At 34.7% G+C, this 20,681-nt stretch overlaps 1 protein-coding gene across 1 annotated transcript in view; it reads right to left on the bottom strand.

The window, feature by feature from the left end:
- Window positions 1-19,289, bottom strand: part of LOC121428205 (E3 ubiquitin-protein ligase RNF19A-like) — a 29,890-nt gene extending 10,601 nt beyond the window's left edge. The window contains exons 1-5 of the mRNA XM_041624818.1: window positions 18,815-19,289; window positions 12,759-13,867; window positions 11,857-12,047; window positions 11,188-11,332; window positions 4,341-4,503 (exon numbers count right to left, since the gene is read on the bottom strand). Of these exons, the coding sequence (XP_041480752.1) occupies window positions 4,341-4,503; window positions 11,188-11,332; window positions 11,857-12,047; window positions 12,759-13,315 (1,056 nt within the window). The 5' untranslated portion in view covers window positions 13,316-13,867; window positions 18,815-19,289. The remainder of the gene's footprint in view (window positions 1-4,340; window positions 4,504-11,187; window positions 11,333-11,856; window positions 12,048-12,758; window positions 13,868-18,814) is intronic.
- Between the last annotated feature and the right edge of the window lie 1,392 nt (window positions 19,290-20,681).

Genomic DNA, 20,681 nt, shown 5'->3' with positions numbered 1-20,681 from the left:
TGTTCAGTAATACTTGATTAACCTTATGGCCAAGTTTTATTAACTAGGTCCATATACTTTCTAAGTTATGACGTCATTTCAAAAACTTAACCTCAGGTTAAGATTTGATGTTGACGCCGCCGCCGCCGCCGTCGGAAAAGCGGCGCCTATAGTCTCACTTTGCTTCGCAGGTGAGACAAAAACTGACTGAATCCTTCTTTAAAGTTTTTTTTACTTGAAATCTACATGAATTCTACATGAATTTTATCCAAACTACATCAAATTCATAAACCTATATTATGCAATAATGCAGTACAGTAAATATTGCTGCAACAATCTGGTATTGAAACTATTGACCAATATATCAAGGTTGACAGCTGCAAAGGACTTTACTGAGTATATACATGTACTAAACAGCTGCTGTTTAGAGGAAACATACTGAATTATGTTGCACTTCACAGGGTCACAAAATGAAATGCTACATCTACATGTACTTGCAGCAGTAGAAATTACTAACATAGCAAATAAGAGAACTGGTCTATTGAATGATTTCTGAAAATTATTTGGTTAGAAATATATTAATGAATAATATGTATATTATATTATAACCTCTGTGGCACTGAAATTGATCTTGTGGACCCAAATCTAAAAGATCATTTCTCACTCACTCTCATAACAAGATGCAAAGTGTGCAAAGCATCACCATGTTGGGTTGAGGGGCCTGCTGATCCCCTGGCAAGGTTCAAGGGGACAGAGCCTGCCCCCAAAGCTTTTGAATATTATAAGGCATTTTAAAATGGCAACAAAACTGCTTTGCATCATCACGATTTAGTTTTAAAAAGTTGAAATATTACCATGTATATAAAAATACAAATAAATGAAAATTGTTAAATATCTAGCTAGAATTTAGTTAAGAGCAGCCTTATGAATTACTTTGCTTCTCCAATTCCTCTTTGACCGAGACATGATCTCATTGGACTTTCTTATATTCCCTATGCTGCAGTAGAGTGCTGGATTTCCCTAATTTCCTCCCTATTTCCTTATCAACGGAATGGATAATATGCAGCTTATTTTCAAAATTATCATTACAAGAATGAAACCAAAACCTGATTCTGATCTACAGTCAGGACTATTAAAGACCCAAAAGGTTGATGTGAAATATCATTAAAATGTTTGTCTTTTAATATAAAACAATGTACACGTATAATAAAAAAAGTCATGTCATTTAAAAAAAATTGTTTATTTTTCACATAACATATGAAAACATAAAAAGATTTGATTATGTGACTATAAACTCACTATTTCTTTTTTAAAATCATATTAACAATAGGCCTTCATGATTATCAAAATGTTTGGAAACTGTAATAATCAAGTCACAATAATTAAACACAATAAGAATCGCAAATGTTCAGAAAAGTTTGTTTATTCTAACAAGGAGAAAATTAAAATATTTCATATTTAAAACAAACTACAAAAGAAGTATTGCATGATGAAATTTTTAGTGTTGAGCTTGTTTTGAATTCTTCTCCATTTATTTAAATCACTGTTTTGTTAGGGACTCAGGTGGACTGCCCCTTTCAAAATGTGTGATTGAATAGATTGATGAACTTGAACAGAAAAATTGCAAAATGAAGAGTCACATTGTTTTATGAAAAAAAAAAACAAAAATCTTCATATCTGAATTGAAGAAATTCAAAGCACATTCACTATGGAATTCATTATTAAATGTATTTTTGTATATGTCATGATCAGCAAGTTGCTACAACACACCTTTATAATCTCCCTTCCATCATACAAAAAGCTATTCAATAAAAAAGTGAAATAAAGTGCAATACAGCTTCCTATCTTTATGAGATAATAAATCATTAATTCACTAGCAAACTGTTCACAATCTGTACACTTCCATGATTTCATTTTTTACTTAACATTTATCAATAGATCTTCAAAACCAGATCTTGCTTGTGTACACGAGGTACTCATTATTAATGCACGGCTTTTCTGTGAAGTGAAAATAGTGCTCTAATATATGAAAATTATCAGATCAAATTTAGTGTCAATGCCCACTTTATTTCCTTCCTGAAAAATAACCAATTTATATCAGATTTACAGCAACTTGACACTGCACAGTAGATAATGAAAAGCTCTCTATTTCATGATAACGGCATGAAAAGTTCACTCGTTGAATTTTATTTCATAAGAATTTAATACATGAAAAATATATGAACTTGATCTCCTTCAAGGACATATTACATTTAAATCAAATTAATATCATTTTTATTTTCCTGGCAATCAGAATTGGCAATGTGAGGAAAATCTAACACCCGAAACAGAAGAACTTACAACATGTAATCCCCTAAAATATTACTCAGTATACTGTACACAAACATACTCCTACAACAGCCATATTAAAGCACTCATAGTCATAAGCAGATTAAATTTTCCTGAAATTTTCAAATATCATTCAAGAACAAATAGATTCCTATCCCTTACAAAAAAAAAGAAAAAAAAACACCAATAAAAAAAACCCCAAAAGAGAATCTCAGCACCTGTCATCTCTGGACATCAACAGATTTGTCATGTTTGCTTCTCAAGTGTTTAGATATGTCATTAACCTTATATTTTCATATGAAAAAAATGTTATAAATTAATCCCAAGCATTTATATATAAACACAGATTATTGTAAGAAAACAAAAAGTGGAGTTAGAAAAAACATCGCCCACGACAATGGCTATCACGTCAGATGAGATTTCACTGACGTAAACCAATGTGTCAAGAATAGATAATTGACAGTACTATTCATCTGAATGACCAGCAATGACAAGAGAGGACAAGAGAGAGTGCTGATAGATTATGAAAAGAGACAGATGAGAGGAGTGGATGGAGAATGAATAGAAGGTGGTTTCAGACCGCCTCGAAGTTCGTCAGTTCCAGGTATTCTCTGATTGGGAAATTTCCCGAAAGAAAATACCCGCTAAATAGTAGGTACTAGGCAAAATTACGAGAACTTTCGCGGGAATTTTTTCCAAGGTTGCAGGTATTTTGGCAATGTGAAAGCAATTCACGAGAACTTTTAGCCCAGCGTGTCGTTGGGCGCGGGCGCCGTGGGTGGCTGCTGGGCTAGTGATTTTGAATCTCGCACCTTGCCTACTTATCAGACCATACTGCGCATGCTCGTAACTTCAGGAACTTATCCCAAAGGGTATGTTTCGGGGCGGTGTGAATGTAGGAATAATTAATGGGTATTTTAGCCTAAAAAGTTCTCGTAATTTAACAGGGATTCTTATGATCAGAGGTGGTTTGAAAACACCAAGAGAGAGGGAGAGTGAGGGAGAAAGAGAGACAGGTATGGGAAGAGAGAGGGATGGGGTGGAGTGGAGAGGGGGTTGACAGAGAATAGAGGTCCCTTTTTAGATACAAATAGGCCAGTGAGAGAAGGGAACAGGAAACAAGATTCATAAAAGAAAAATAATAAGAGATGAGGGAGTAGAAGTGAGGTCATGAAAGGTCAACATCAGATGGAGAAAAGTGAGAGAATAGGAGCAAAGATAAAAGTACAAAAGGAAAACAGAGACGGGAGTATTATGCAAAAATAATATTAGAAAATATCGAGAGAATTCAATAGGCAGTTTACCACACAGACACTATTACAGAAGGCTTAGAAGAAAATCAAATAAGTTGGGAAGACCAAGGAAAAACTGATGAAATAGTGGAAACAAAGTATGTCTGAATAAAAAGGAGATTTTCTGAGACAAATATTGGGTATCATTGACAGGTGAAATATATAAAGCCAAGATAACCTAATAGTAAGTGGAATATGAATTGGTATGAGTACTATGACCCAGACATGTAAATGCACCAGTTCAAAATAATAAAACCTTATTTCAACCTCCTGTTGTCTGCTTTTGCTATTAGCAGCACCCAGGTTTGAATTTATTTCCTGGTACAAACTGTACTTATTTAAATCAGTATTGAGATATGAAAGTAATTTGCAAAGTTTGGTGCTTTCAACTAAGAACTTTGAGAAATGCAAGATAGTTCATTACAACCTGAACTGGCTGAACATGTCTGGCAGGAGTTTGAGTTTACAAACAAGTGTTGCACAGGAGATTTTGTGGGCATTACGATACATGTACATGTATGTTGTGCAGGGAACTTATATTTTGAAATGGGTGAAAGATTATATTTAGCGTTAGATAAACCAAATGACATCAGCTGACTGTTGAAACAAGCCAAGAAGACACAAAGTTTGTATTAATACCAGTGTGAATAGGGTCAAGAAAAATATCAATTAATTTGGTTCATTGTGTTAAGTAAAACATAGTTGGTATTACCAAAGAACATCTTATAAACCACAACTTACCTTTCTCCCAACATATACTGGAATCCCAATAATAATAGCTGGAACGGCTATTCCAGCAATCAGAGCTATACCAACTGGAGCTCCTACTAGAGTCCCAAGTTGCCACAGGATCTTCTTCTTACGACTCCATGGCTTCTTACCCCAGAAAGTACATCCAGAGGGGCTGTAATCAAAACAGATAATAGCCAAGATGTTGTTAGTTTAATTATTTCAAATTTACAATGAAATTTTAGAAACTGAGTAATTTTAGAAAATGCACTTTCGTATCCCTACAATACCTACCATTGTTTCCATGTACATGTACATGAAATCTTTCTAAAATATACAGCATTTGGATGTTTATAATGTTTAGCACTAATAACAACAAGCCACTAACATAAATCAAACATTCATATAAATGCACACCGAATTGCTTTTAAAAATCCAAAAATACATGTATACAGGAAAAAAACATCACTTCAATTACATTGTGAGGATGTGAGCCAAGAAAATTTTCTATAATGTCTGTGTAATAGGATTAATTTTCAGGTTTTCAAAAACAGAATGTTAAAATGATCGCTTGGTCACGATTGTACAGGTATTAGAAACATGATATTCTTTATAATATCTTATTTCATTCATTTCTTTATTCATTGACTATTTGGAACTTGGAAGGTACTAAAAACAAGATAGAAACATATTTATTATGTCTGTAATGCACATTTTATATTTTGTATATATTTTGTAGGCACTTGGAGAGTGGAATTATTGTTATATTGTAAAGCACTTTGTGCATGTTTACATGATTAAGTGCTTTTTAATGTAAAATTGTATGTATGTACATGTATATACAGCATTGTATCATTCTTATATTATGTCTTTAGAATTCTATAATGATTGACCATATTGCTGAGTCTCTGTATAGATTGCAAGGCTGCACAAAAAAATCAATAAACATTTGTGGTTATAATACAAAACGCACCACAAAATATAAGTTTCATCTCATCAGCTGCAGTCCAACTTTGTGGTTAATCATGGTATGGACTGAATAGTGTACACAACTAATCTTACAGAGGCTCAATCATGCATTAAAGTTTCATATGCATCATGCAATTCAAATGTTTAATTGCCCACATATATGTACACTATTAAAGGGGAAGTTCACCCTAAAGAAAACTTTGTTGTAAAAATAGCAGAAAAAATAGTAAAAAATGTTGGTGAAGGTTTGAGGAAAATCCGTTAAAGAGTAAGAAAGTTATTAGAGTTCAAAGTTTTGGAATTGTGACGTCATAAACGAGTAGCTGCCCCATGTGTTATGTAATATAAAATGCATGAATTTCCTATTTTGTATGGCTCCTGATGACTTAAGTTTGTTTTCTATTCATGATCAGGTGTGAAATGATTTGTCTATTGATATACAAAAGGTACAGTGAAAGTCATTTTCGATTTCTGAGAAAATGACATTTCATTAATTTTTTACCATTCGCTATGTAGGAATGCTGCTCGCATATGACTTCACAAATCAAATAATTGAAATTCCAATAACTTTTTAATTTTTTGATGAATTTTTCTCAAATCTTCAGCAATTTTTAAAATTATTTGTTCTGCTATTTTTACAATAAACTTTTTGTCAGGGTGAACTTCCCCTTTAAAGAAGCAATAACAAGGATGTTTACATGAGATGATGAGACTGTGTTTACTGATCAGGGCCCGTTGAACAAAGAGTTACGATTGATCCAATCAATCGTAACTCTATGGAAATCCATCAGTGTTATAATTTTTTCTACAGAAAATTTGCACAATGTCATTTGTAATCAAAGGAGAACACTGCAAATTGTCAAGAAATCAATGAATTTATGGATATGGATTCATGTCGAGAATTTCTTTGAACAAACATGCATTTCATACGTTGACTTTGCTGGCTTTCCATATTTGCGATTGATTGGATCAATAGTAACTCCTTGTACAACGGGGCCCTGGTGTACAATAATATCAAGGAAGATGACTCAAAAATTGTGTGCCATAATCCCCTAGGAAAGATTATTTTCACAGGACACATTCTTTTGTCTGTGTTTTTCAGATTATCATTTGAGTGTGTAATGTTTATGTCACTCAAGTTTTTAAACAGGATGTTTAAGTCTCTAAAAAAGCAAACTATGAAAATCAGGAAGGTTTACAACAACAAACAGCAGCTTTTAAACACATAAGCACACTTAAGTGTGCATCTGAATTTATTTCAAATACACACAGGCCTACTTCATAATTTTCCTTCAAAACAGGAAAATTTGTAAGAGATCATTTTCATTTATGAATTGTGTTGACATTCACTGACTTTACAAAAGGAAAGAAACTTCCCTGTTATTAAAGGTCAAGTCCATTCCAGAAAATTGTTGATTTGAGTAGATAGAGAAAAGTCAAACAAACATAACGCTGCAAATTTCATCGAAATCGGATGTAAAATAAGAAAGTTATGACATTTTTAAGTTTCGCTTATTTTTCACAAAACAGTTAAATGCACAACTCAGCGAAATGCAAATGAGATAGTTGATGATGTCCATCACTCACTATTTTTGTTTTTTATTGTTTGAATAATACAATATTTCAATTTTTACAGATTTGACAATAAGGACCAACTTAAGTTAACCATAAACTATTAAAATAATGGTAATGTCACATGATCAGGGAGAAATAAAACTTTGTTTCGCTTGACAAGGAGGAGAAAATTAGAATATTTCATATAATAAAATAAAAAAGAAACAGTGAGTGTGTGACGTCATCAGTCTGCCAATTTACATACCGACCAGGATGTGCATATAACTGTTTTGTGAAATTAAGGAAACTTTAAAATGTCATAACTTTCTTATTTTACATTCGGTTTTGATGAAATTTTCAGGGTTTTGCTTGTTGGATTTTCCCCCTTTTTTCAAATCAATTTTTTTGTTGGGGTGGACTTGTCCTTTAATATTCATGGCCAAAAAAAAATCATAAATACAGTAGACAAGCAATGATTTATAAATTAGTTTCATACAGGAACAACTTTCTCCTTTATTCTTGTAGAAAGTTTCAATCAATACACATGTACATATAGGCCTACACATCCCCCTCAATGTCTTGCATGTTCAACATTCAACACAGAAAAACAATGATGAAAGTTTGAAATCCTGCTTGTCATCATACATGTACACAAACAAAGCACCGTGCTGAATTCAAATCTAAAATAAAAATGATTCATGCAAGATCTATAATAGGAAGGAAGTACAAGTGTACTTTAAGTTCAGTGTCAAATAATGATTGCTATGAGCCTGCTATAAAGGGCATTGGCAAGTACATTGGAAATAGCTTTGAACCGCTGCTGACTGCATCAAAAGCAAATATTACATGTTGTGCTACATGTAATTCGCAGAAGGCCTATGTATTTTTCATCGGTGTTCATGGTATTCCTAGATACAAGGGCAATTTATTTCTGAATAGCATATTTTAGGCCTACTTATGGCCAATCCGTTTTACAACCTTCTACCATGGATGCACATCATTAGCATACATACATGTAGTAGAGTACGAGTTAATTTCAAAATGGTAAAAACAAGAAGTGCAGCACATGTACATTTGCCTCTTTTATAAAAAATCCTATCAGTAGGGCTTCATGGAATTTCAACGTTTGATCACATAAGCCTATAGGGCTAGATGGTTTCAGTTTGCTTTCTTTTGTGAAACTACATGTATTCCACTTCAATGTTCATGAAATATCAAGTACAGCACAAAAAATCAAATGGATTGTCTTATCAAGGACTGGTCACACAAACACCTGACCTGACCTGGTTACTCCAGTTCAAAGTTTTAAAGGGGTCAAGGTCACTTTCTTGCAGGGTACTTCCAAAACAAAAAGTGTAAGGTTTGTAAAAAGGTACTAAAAATTTCCAAGGCCTGTGGATTGTGCATAGTGGACAAGTCAATAGGGCATACACAGCCATGAACTTTGATAAATTGAAGTCCTCTTAAGTTATATGTACAGTATAAGAATTTATATGTATTTTATATGAGCGTGTGATAACTTAAACTTGGATTCACGATCACGTGATATGGATGTATTCCTGAATAGGTATTAAACCAGGAGAATAAAAGGGATATTTATATGGTAGTTTCCTCTGAATGAATAGGAAAATAAGCCTAAAGTTCATGTATCAGAAAAGATTGATTTTGTGATTAATTCATACTGGTCACTGTAGAGCTCTATCAACATCTGGAAAGAAAAATTTGACTCAGCTCTACTATCCTTATCTTGAATATGCATGTGCAGAAGATAAATGTGCATATCATACCGTCTATTTACTGGGCTGAATTACGTGTACATGACAATTGATTTAAAGAATTTCTAAACTCTTTGTATAATTCCATGCTTGTTGAGTTGCTTCACTATGAGGACATGTTTACTCATTAGACTAATACTACAAAGTACATGTCTATTGACCTTATGAGGGAAAAACAAATATGGCGCAATGTTTGCATGTCAGAGTCCGGCCCAATACTGCACAGTCACTCTATGTACAGGTTTCAAAGAACAAGATACAAGTGGGTCCAATGATCACACCCAAATCCTTATACTTTGGAATTTCAAGTTAATACCAAAAGTGTAAATTATACTGCCTTATTCCCTACATAACTTGATAAAGATTTATGGGCTTGCAGTTAGAATGCCAAAAATATTAGGCCAACAGAGTATATGAATATAAATTGATGATTTTAATTCTTGTTTGCACGAATAGACAGAACAGCTCACCAGAAATAGATAAAAAGAAAATGAGAGAAAGGGAAGGGAACACAAGTGAAAGCAAAATGAGACAGAGACCAAGCAACATAAAAAACAAAGACTTAAGTTACAGAAAAGAAAAACATCCATTTGCAAAGTGAAAGAAAATTCATTTGAGAAACGGGTAACATAAGAAAAGGGAAACAAATTACATACTAATACATGTACACTGTCGGGAAGACATGAATTGTGAGAAACATACATGGAGAGAAAAGTAATCGATCTTTAAAGAAAGCAAGAGATAGAGGCAGGAAAAATGAGGCAAAGTGAGACCAAAGGAGATGAAATAAAGGAATACTAGAATGAGACAAAGCCAGGGAAAGAAAGGGATGAAAGTGCATTTCTACAATGCAGCTCCAGAGATGTATCAGTGTAGGGCTAAAGCATGCCATGGAATGGATAAAGAGCTTTGAGGTCACAAATCTTCCTAAAGCTTTGCATCTAACCTCACCATCTTTTAAGATCATATTTCATCTTTACAACTACCATAGGAAGCAGATGGTGACAAAGTTGATTAGGATCAAAGGACGAGGACGTATAATCCTTGATATCCTCTCTTGCATTTCGTTTCTCTAATTCTCAGATTTCACATCTTTTATTCCCTCAGGACAGTCTTAATAAAACAAATAAAATATGGATTTGTGACCTCTTTTGTGGGTAAAATAACTAGCTATGAATCATATTTGCTACATGTATCCCCTTAAGATCACTGTTAGTGATACAACGAAAATGAGAGGGGCATGTGTATTGAGACTACTCACACTAAACTAATAACTGGTCGGTAATTGAAACCAAGTCAAAGGCAACTTGAGACAAAATAAGCCTATATGTTAATATGGAAATGCGTTTCGCATCTTTTCTAAGAAGTTGAACATTTTTTAAAGTAGATCCTTTTTTGCAATTTCATGGCTACTTCTTAAAAGTTACTGGCCCGACAGCAACTTTAACCGGTCTGAGGCCGTCGGACCAGTTCCAGTGTCGCACAATGTTTTCAGTATCTTGAATCTATTCATCATGTTTATGTAATTGTAATATCTCCATCCTTCTTCTCCATTCCCAGTATAGTAAATCATTAAACTAAATTAATTGATTAACTAATTGTTTTTCTTCTGATTCACTCAGAATGAATCCTTTTGTACATATATGATAAGGATAAACAACAACACTAGTATAAAAAAAACTTCATTACGCATTAAAGCTAATAGTATGTCCTGATCCATGGTTGTGGATGTGGGTGTTTGAATAAGGAAGAAATTCAGGAGCTACAAATGTTTCTCATTTATCAATGACACAATAAAAGATAATTCTGAAGAGGTAAACAATTGCATATATGTACACTCATTGTACACACTAAGTATCTTGCTTGTGATGGTGGTGTTTTTGCCATTTCTGGTTTGGAATAAGCAACTGTAAATATTACTCATACTCATATTCCAGTTGATGCCTGACTTTTCTTGTCTCATGTGTATATTGTTCGCTCAAAGTAACAACTAATATATTTTCCCCATTGGGAGCCTAATTTTCTACAAGCTCTGCTTTTTATTTAGGCTCCTCACTTTTTTTACATTTTGTAGTGTACCTTATGCTTAAAAACTTATGTTAGATACTTAATTTTATCATTGATACACTATGTTTATGACCACATTTGTTACGTATATTATGATATTTGTTTTAAAAGTGGAATCAATAAATGAATGAATGAAAATGAATGAATGAAAATATTCATTATCATTTTTTTTTTTTGGGGGGGGACATTTTGTTGTTTAATATGTATAGATTCGATTTGGGTGCAGTTGTTAGGGTAATTTCTAAAAAGTCAACACTATTCTTAAAAACCAAAATTTGAAAAGTATAAGACTGGGGGCAGATATGGACAGCATTATATCAGCCGATGTAAAATAAATTATGTTGGTACGTCCTGTAGTATTCTGTGGGTGTGTCCTCTAGTATACAACAAGTTTTATTTCATGACAGACAAATTTAATCAAGGAGCATACAACAATGAAGAGATCTCAATTCTAGGAATGAATTTGATTTTTAGTGTGATTCTAGTTATCTCACCTGAGATAATGTAGATCTGATATCTCCTTCATACACAGCCAACAGAACTCAGCTCCACATACAGCACATGTCATGTGGTTACATGAACCATCATCCAACTTGATGATCAATGCTGTACAACGAGGGCACTGTTTGATTTGATCCTCTGCAAGGGGGTAAAAAATATGATTATTCATCAAAAACATATGGGATTACAGACTTACTTGCAGCAATATGATTTCAAACGTGATATTGCATCACAGATGTTCTGATCTATAAAATGAATTCATATTTATTTGGTCTACTACTAAACACCACATAAAGAAAAAGTACAAAGAAACATTTATTTAAATTTGAGAAAAATTGATGGTGAATCAGAAAAAAAAGTGTTTTGTTCGGAGGGAGCACAATGACACCCTGATATCATAGAAACAGGCACTCAAGAATAATTCATTATTAGTGCTGGATTTACACTTCTTTCAGGGTTATTCAATATTTACTGATAATTTTTTTCCATTCACTTTAAAATTGAAAAAATTCATTATAGAAAACAAGAGTGAGAAAATTCTAATTACCATGACAGTAAATGACATAGATAGTAAATAAAACTCTCACAAAAAAAAAATTCTTATTGAAGATGCCTGCACAAAGAGATTTGAAATTTTGATAAATTGCTGTAGATATACTCACGTGATGATGAACCTTGGCTGTAGCTAAGTGATGTTTTACGAATAATCCCCATGCGTTGTTGTCTGGCTGCATCGCAGGTTTGGTTAGGGTGCCATATCTGCTTGCAGTGATAGCAGAAACTTGTTCCGCAACCCTGGCGCTGGCAGGACAACTGAGGGCAATTGGCACAACCAGTGGCTATCACAGCAAATCTTTAATCAATAATTAAAAAATAACAAATAAACAAAAAAAGTGTACATGTATATACCACAGATAGTACCATGTACTTCTACAACAAAGACATTATAAGTAATAAAGGAGAGACTGAAAAGTAATTCTATAAAAATACAACAGACTACTGAGCATGGAGTTTTTATTCCGTCTGTATCTTATTTGGTGATTGAAAATGATATTCAAAGCATACATGAATGCCTACTTGGTATCATCCAGAAGAGAAAAAATAGAAAAAGGAGAGAAGCAACAACTATTAAATAGAGGAATGGAGACAACAAAAGAATGTAGAAAGAAATATCACTGAGACAGGAAAAAATGTCCTTCACCAGTATAAATGCATATAAATGTACATAGAAAAATAAGGAATAGACCTTTAAAGCAGGAGATAAAAAAACATTTAAAAGACAAGGACAGAGAGAGAGAGAGAAAGAACTGAGTACACGTTGTATGTATAAAGAAAGTGTTGGTGGAGGGGGAGGGTGGATAATATGTAGGAGACTAGGTCTTGGCTAGTCGTTATTGTACCCAATAAAGCAATGTAAAACATTCCTGCATGGGAAATGAACTTTTTAAATCCCTCTGAAAGTGCCATTCCAATTGCTCACATGCTCTGAAATAAATTGCCTGTAATGTTGCTCTCATTGTTTTGTATTATACTTTAAGAGTCTGTTATCGAGAAAATCACTCACCCGCAGTCTGGCGCCGGGCACCATCGACAATCTGGGTCCATCATGAGTAGTCTCCGTAATGTGAACTCCTCATATTTATTCATAAGAGCACTGTCTTGCAACACGAGTTTAATGTCATTCGGATGAAGAGGCTCTGCGCATTCAGGACATGCAATGTTCACTCGACTCTCTGTGATTTCAATCTTCAGGTACTGTCGTAAGCACTCCCGACATGAGCGGTGGTCGCAAGTGATGATCTCTGGAAACTGTTCTTTTGGTCGTTCCATTAGGCACAGAGGGCACTCCATTGTGCCGGGCCCCTTCTTATTGGTGCTGTTGATGTAGGCTGCAGCACTTCGTGACCGTCCGACCTGTCGTGTGCTCCGTGGAGTGCCAAGCCCGCTATGATCCGAGTCGGTACTGCTCTTGCGCGGTTTGGAACGCCCCGACCAGAAGCGAAAGAACCCACCTCCTTGCTTTCTGTGCTTGGAGACAGTTGAATCTATGCTGTTGGCCTGTGAGCCTCCAGACTGTACTGATCGGGTGTCCATGTCCGTAGATTTCATTGTGAGTTGCATGAGTCTAACTCAATGAAGAGTGAAACTTTAAAATAATCAGAAACTTTTAATCTAGCTTGCATACACAAGAATGCCCAAATATCATTCCTTTCCAAAAAGATAACTGAATTTTTTCAAAAGAACTCCTTCCTCACCACCTTCACTCTGTCACCTGATCAATATGTCACATGATCATCTCCTATGATGCTTCTACCATCCCCATTCAAACTCAAATACATGGTCATCTCCAAAATACAAGAAATTTGTAATGGTAGCTGAGATCACATCCCAATAGCTTTCTCCTCCCGTTTTCCTTTTCTTTTTTTACCTTGAAGGAATAGAAATGATGGGGGATATTCTTAGTCTTGGTGATCACTGATAGATGACTATGATAAGAGCAGAAAGGTACTCCAACCTCTAGTGGGAGATGAAACAATGCAAGACAAAAATTCAGGTGTTTCCAATGGCTTAAGAGCAAGATAACTATCTTTCTACTGAGACGAATCGGTTTCTTTTAGTTCATCCACAGGGTAAGGTACGAATGTCCAGCTCCTGCCCTTCTTCTTAAGTGCCCTGCACAAATGAAAAAGATGAAAGAAAAGATAGTAGTCAAATGTTAAGTACGGTAGGCAAAGTCATTTTAAGTTCATTTTAAAAACATGATACATTTGTTTTTTATTATGAAAAATAGAGGGTGCCAGAAGAAAAGAATTCTAAAAGATAAGAGATAGTCATTCACAGGGAACACATACAAGCATGGTCTGAATCGGAATGATACCATTAATGGGATAGCAGGTGCAGAGATTAATTGCATTTATAGTTGGCCATAAGCTGTTTTGGATGCAATCATGATGCAGGTGTTTTGCCTTTTTTTCAGATTATTGCTTGTAATGATTTAGTCCCTTATGCTTCCATAACTTAGATTTGAGAAATAATTGGTCCTTCCAGACTGCTCTAGCCCTAACATCTCCTTCAATGTACATACATGTACATCTAGAGGTCTTTAAAAAACACAAACAAACTAGGATATAAGGCATATCTTGTCATAAAGTCAAAGCAATATCTTTCCCGCACGAATCTCGCAAGCGCCTTTAAATTACCAATCATTACATATCATTAAAAAATATATGCAATACACCTACATGTACAAGGAAAAGATGCCATGTAGACTTATAAACATGTGTACGGGTATGTCTGTACTTTTTTCACTATGCACTGTACAATTGTACATACATGTAGAGGTTGTCAAAGGCGAAATGTGAGGCAAGGCAATTATTAAAATAAACCTACATGAACATGGGCTCAGGTGTTAATCACTAAACCTGCTACATATTCTTTGAAGGCAATGCAAGCTAATGAAGGAAATTAAATAATTTCACACCCCCTAATTACGAAACAAGGTTATGTCACATTAGCTTTACATGTACATGAGCATCTTGTACTACACATGGCCACGGGGGGGAGGGGGCATGGTTACTTTTGATGAAATGGTGGACTAAGGAACTGACTACAAGGTGTAAGATGCTAGGGAACTAGAGCTATATAAAACACAGGGAACTGCATAATAATTTTATGTGCCATGTAAAGAGAGCATGCTTTATTCAAAATTAAATTTAAGGAAAATAAAGAGAAGGAATGATTAAAAAGTATCAAAATCAGTTAAAAAATGAAAGAGTATACATGTATGGAAGTATTCTGAAAAGTCTCTACTTATTTTTTTGTATGGCAAAACCTGTGGCAAAATGACAATGTTGTTTTGAAGTACTGTATACAGATTTAGTAGCAAAGCTCTCCATATTTTTTTACATAAAATTGCATATTTCCACCATTGTCTCAAGCACACTACATGAACACAATCGGACTATAACACGATTTGTGAATAAATCACATTTTACGTTTGATATGAAAGTTGCAAGTACATGTATAATTGTTTTATTTGAAGATTGGCATGATGTAAGAATACTACCATCAGAATTCGACATTACTGCAACAATTGCAGTTCAAGTAAAGTCCAAATGGCCTTCAAGTCGCAGCTGATGATGATGTCATTGTGATTTGGAATTGATACTGCTTTTATACCTACAGGGAGGTTCAAAATTGACTAGGATTTCAATTTTAGAATTCATACCAGAATTCACAACTTTGCACATAAAGATTTTGTAGGTAGAAATGTAATATCATATGCTAATGTAATATCTTTGAAGTAAAACGAAGAAAAGAAGTAAAACTATTTCATTTGAAGTTTGGCCTAGTGTTAGAATTAATAAAATCAGTTTCATTTTGCAGCAAGCCCTGTGGAAGGATGTCCAAATCATTTTCAATCACAGTCGATGACTTCATTACAATTCGGAATTGAATTTGCTTTTATTCCTACAAGGAAGCTTGAACTTGACTGAATTTCAATTTCAGTTGTATAGTCCTCCATGTAACTATCATTATTCTGAACTATGTCTCTAAATCGCTAAGATTTTATTGGTCACAACGAATCACACACTGGGCTTTAGGTGCAGCGTGTTTCCCTCGAGCTCAAGATATAACTAGACAGCCTTTTGAGAGATTTTGTTTGCAGGTTGAATAGGTGGCGCAATAGAGATTGCAATAGATCATGCCATCTCGATACTGAGAACAAGGTGATAGTACTAGTAGATACACAATAATGCTGAGCCTGATACTGAGAGCTAGATGAGGGCAAATCAAATGTCCTCAAGGTCAAGATGCTTTTAATATGATAGACCTCTACGTACATCCCGGGGGGGGGCACTTACATTGACGAGTGGATACCATGCGCGACCAAAAAAACACGTAAAAAGGATGTCCTTTTCACGATAGGGCACGTTACGTACGTAACGTGATAAGGGTGTCAAAAACACAAAAATCATGAAAAAAGGGTATCTATTTCGCTAGGAAAATTACGTGTTTAGGGTCGAATTTGCGGGGATAAAACAAAATTAAAATGTTTTATAAAGGATGTCCTTTTTGCCCCAACACTTCGTGTTTAGAGTCCGATTTGCGCGAGGTGTAGAAGGTGGGGTCGTACTTAACCAAATAAGGTAAAGCCGACGACCGAAGAACCCGTAACAATAAAACATTCCTGTACTTGTTTAGGGGTTCATTTCAGGGAATATATTTGTCAAGAGTATCGTTTTGTTTCCAATACTTGTTAAGGGTAGGGTTTCACACGCCAATACTTGTTAAGGGGTGGATTTTCATAATATGGAAATTACGTGTTTAGGGTGCTTTTCGAGACCCCGTGGTCGCACATGGTATCCACTCGTGAATGGAAGTGGCCCCCCCCCCCCCGGATGTACATGTATGCTGACATGTTTATATACATGTAGGCCTATGCATACAATACAATATAAACATTGAAACTAATCAGCTAACCTATTATAGGCTACACGAATGAAAACTTTCATCAGTAATACTCCCTCTCATGAAAAACACATTTTTTACTTTCTGTATTTTTGCCCAATTCATTCCAAAAAGACTTTAGGCCTAGTATAATTTTTTTGATACAGTGCATGAAGACTACACTGTATGCCAACGTTAAGATCGTTTTCATTGTAAATGTATGCAATGTTCATGAATGACCTTGAGAGGTTATGCTGGTAATTTTTATGTGGTCTGTCTGTCTGCCAATTTACATGCAAGTCCAGCCAACCAGAAATCAAAGATAATTTAAGCATACATTGTTTCAAACTGAGTAAAAGCAAACAAACAGAAATTTGAATCAAATAATATATCCTGAGTGTATACAATCTTCTCTTTTTTATATGTTTGTTTAATGACATGACATGCACATTTAGGTGGTTATGCCAAGTTTTTCCCAAGGCTTTGGTCACAGTTAAACTGGGACGAGCCAACAATATAATAACACAGGTATGTGTTTTCATGCGAAGATATAAATTGGAAAAGATGTTGAGTTCTCTCCCCATTTTATGAAGAAATTATTAACGAAAGTAAAATAAAATATCTTGACTTTTGTGTGGTATTTCTAAACACGTATCCCCCTGCCCTCCCATTATTCAAAATTGAAAAAAAAAAACATACTGCTTTAATACATAGATATTCTTTTCTACCCTCACAAGAGGGACTTCATCGTAATTATTGAAATCCTATAAGAAACAACCACACAAAAAATAAATAATCATGGATTAAATTTTCAGTACACCAAGAAAAATTGGATACACACAAAATATGGCTTTATTCGGTCAAAAGCATGCATGAGCTCATTCTCAATGCATGCATTTTATAATGGCATCGGTTTGAAAAAATAAAGCATGATTGTCTATGGGTGTGTTTATGCTTCCATTGCGAGGACAGAATCAGCGATTTCAAACGTCGATTCAAAACGCCGTTCGTAAACGTGGTTCTGGGAGTGCTGTTTATGCCTAACTTTTCAGAGCAAATCGTGATCTCCAGCTGGCTTCGCATCGTAAAGCGAGGTCAAATTGGACGCGCCTTTTTTCGAAAGTTTTTTTTCTGATTGTTGTTATTACGTGGAGACAACATGGAGCAATACGACTGTATTTACCCGCGGATTTTCATCTCACCAGAAGCATGTACCAAATGACGTCATTTAAACACGTTTACGACCATGGTTCTGTTTATACTTCCCCAGAAAGCCTGATTCTGGTCAAACGACGTTTACAAACGCACCTTTTTGTGAGTTTATGATCGGCGTTTTGAAACAGCGTTTAAATGAAAGTAAGCATGGATGCAACCGTGTTTTGGACTAATCACGTTTGGAAACGCTGATTCTGGCCTGAAAAGTGGAAGCATAAACACGGCCTATATCTTACTGACTTTTGAAGCCAAAACTAGGGTGTATAAAAAACTATTCTACCAATTGCGGATTTCCTGAATGCATGGTGCGTCTGACCAGAGTCTCAAGTGAAAACACTAGGGGTGTTGAATATTGATTATTTGGCATTTGCGAGAATTTTTTTTAGTTTATGGGGGAGTGGGTCAGTGGCATAATGAGCCAAGGATTTTTAGGGGCCAGACATGGCATATGGGGTAATAAAAAAAAATCAGAGTTGCAAGCAATTGAGGCAACTGAGCAAAACTTTAACATAGAATTTCCTTTCCTTTATTTTTCTCAGTTTTGGTTGTATGAGACTACTGTTCATTCGTATTTGTAAAGACTTGATCAAATTGATATTAAAATGCAAGTGAAAATGAAAACGAAATATAATGAATCAAAATAAATCGATTTGTAATGGTGGCCGTACAACGAGTAAAAAACAGCAGTTCTAACATTTTATATACATGTACAAGCTATATATTGGTGGTTTGAATAAAAATTAATATAACGGCTGTTTTCTACTTGCTGTACGACTGCCACAGGGGAAATGTGACTGAAGTACATGTATCAGCCATTCCTACTTTTTGTTATCACTGGTCTGCTGTTATTATCAAAACTTAAAGGATTCTGCATCATTCTGGTGTACTGCTGTAACTAACATTCCCTACGAGGATGGATTGAACACACTAAAGACACTATCGCTTTTCTCTTACCTGGGGTGTGAAATAATCCAAATGTTATAAAATCCTAATGTTAAAGTAGATCCATGGTACGATTATGAAATTACAGTCTACACGAACTATTCACAATGATTACACCACTTCATCCAATACAGTACATGACAACGCTCCAAAAAGCAAAGAGTAATCAACAATAACCTGCATAGAATTTCTGAAGAACAAGCGCCAGGAGACAGACAATATGTTTACCAGAGCATAGACTCAATAGTCTCCATGTACAAGGAATCAATCAGTCTAAGAACAGGATCTTGTTGAGAAGTATGTTCGACAAAATAATGAGAATCAAGTATTTTTCTGTTCCTTTTGCTAATTCCCCCAAACCGCAGACATGTAGATGACCGCCCTACTACCCCCACACACTGTGGGATGAATAGAACGAATGGAAACGTAGTTCTAGTTGCACTGTCACACTGCACTGCTTTTCCATGGAATATCTGAATGCAGCTATGACGCACACTCTACATTTATGCAGTATCAGATTAACTACAAGTCAATAGTCTGTTTTAAAGACCCTATTACTGGAACTAACAGGATCGTCTCACTTTACGCTGCATGATATCACAGTCTCCTTCAAGCAACTGAAAAGATTATCAATTTATTTTTCTCATTACTGATCATACTAGGGCCAGAGCAGAGGAGCAGAAAATAAATAAAGAAAATGAAAACCTATTCAAAAGAAATATGGACTTCAGATTTATCATGAATTTACACCCTAGACTACATGTCATCGTGGAAAGGGTTGTCACGAAGAAAAAATGCAATAGGTTATGTACATGATTCATTCATATTGCACATATATACACACACGTATACACACCCATAGTGATATAAACAGATAGAACATAATGAGGACTATAAACTCGAAATTGGAGATTTCCAGAAATCATCATGTATAAAATGAAATTACATACAGCCCGATACAAAACTTTGTACAAATGTTTAATGATTCATGTATCTATGGACCAGGAAGTATTACTGAAAAACATATACATGTACTCTGTAAACAGTACAGCTAATCCACCAGTTTACATGATTTGTGTATGCCATTTAATCTACAGTATACCAAAATCTGTGATGTACAGTACACCTATATAGAGCAGATCCAGATGGACTTGTACACGAAGATCAAAACAAGAACAGTGAATGTATTTGATAATCACAATATGAGAAAGGATGCTTCCATGTTTTCAAGAAAATCTGTATCAAAGCATGATTGTGCCTAATAAAAGGTAACATATAAATGACCTATGGTCACACTTTGCCGAACGAACATCCATGATCACTTTGGACTCTGCCCCTTACATCATAATTAATTAAGTGATAAATCTGATAACAAGATTATCACCATATCTTCTTGATTTCAAAACTGACGCCACCACACACTGCTCCAAGTTTTATTAAATTGAACATAATATAGCTGAATGTACTTAATGGTAAAATTGGATGAGAAAGGGAACAAGAGCTAACTTGTTTAACAAATAATCATCTACAATTAAAGGGGACTTTTACCCTGACAAAGAAATAATTGTAAAAATAGCAACAAATATAATAAAACAAATAAAGTGGTGCCAGATGAAGGAAAATCTTTTAAAGATTAAAAAAAAGTTGTTATATGTTTGTGTGTGTCATCATGTTGTATGAGCAGCTTACCAATATATTTTGAAGTAATAAGAAATAAATGAAATGTCATTTTCTCAAAAAATTGAAAATGCTTTTCATTGTACCTTCATGATATCTACAAATTATTTCTTACCTGCTCCTGACAGAAAAAAAATCAATCATCATGAACCATTAAAAAATATGTATTCTTTATCATGTGGGCAGCTGCTCATATATGACA

This window comes from Lytechinus variegatus, chromosome 1, assembly GCF_018143015.1.
Source record: "Lytechinus variegatus isolate NC3 chromosome 1, Lvar_3.0, whole genome shotgun sequence".
NCBI lineage: Eukaryota > Metazoa > Echinodermata > Echinoidea > Temnopleuroida > Toxopneustidae > Lytechinus > Lytechinus variegatus.
This window is presented reverse-complemented; position numbering and strand designations above follow the sequence as displayed.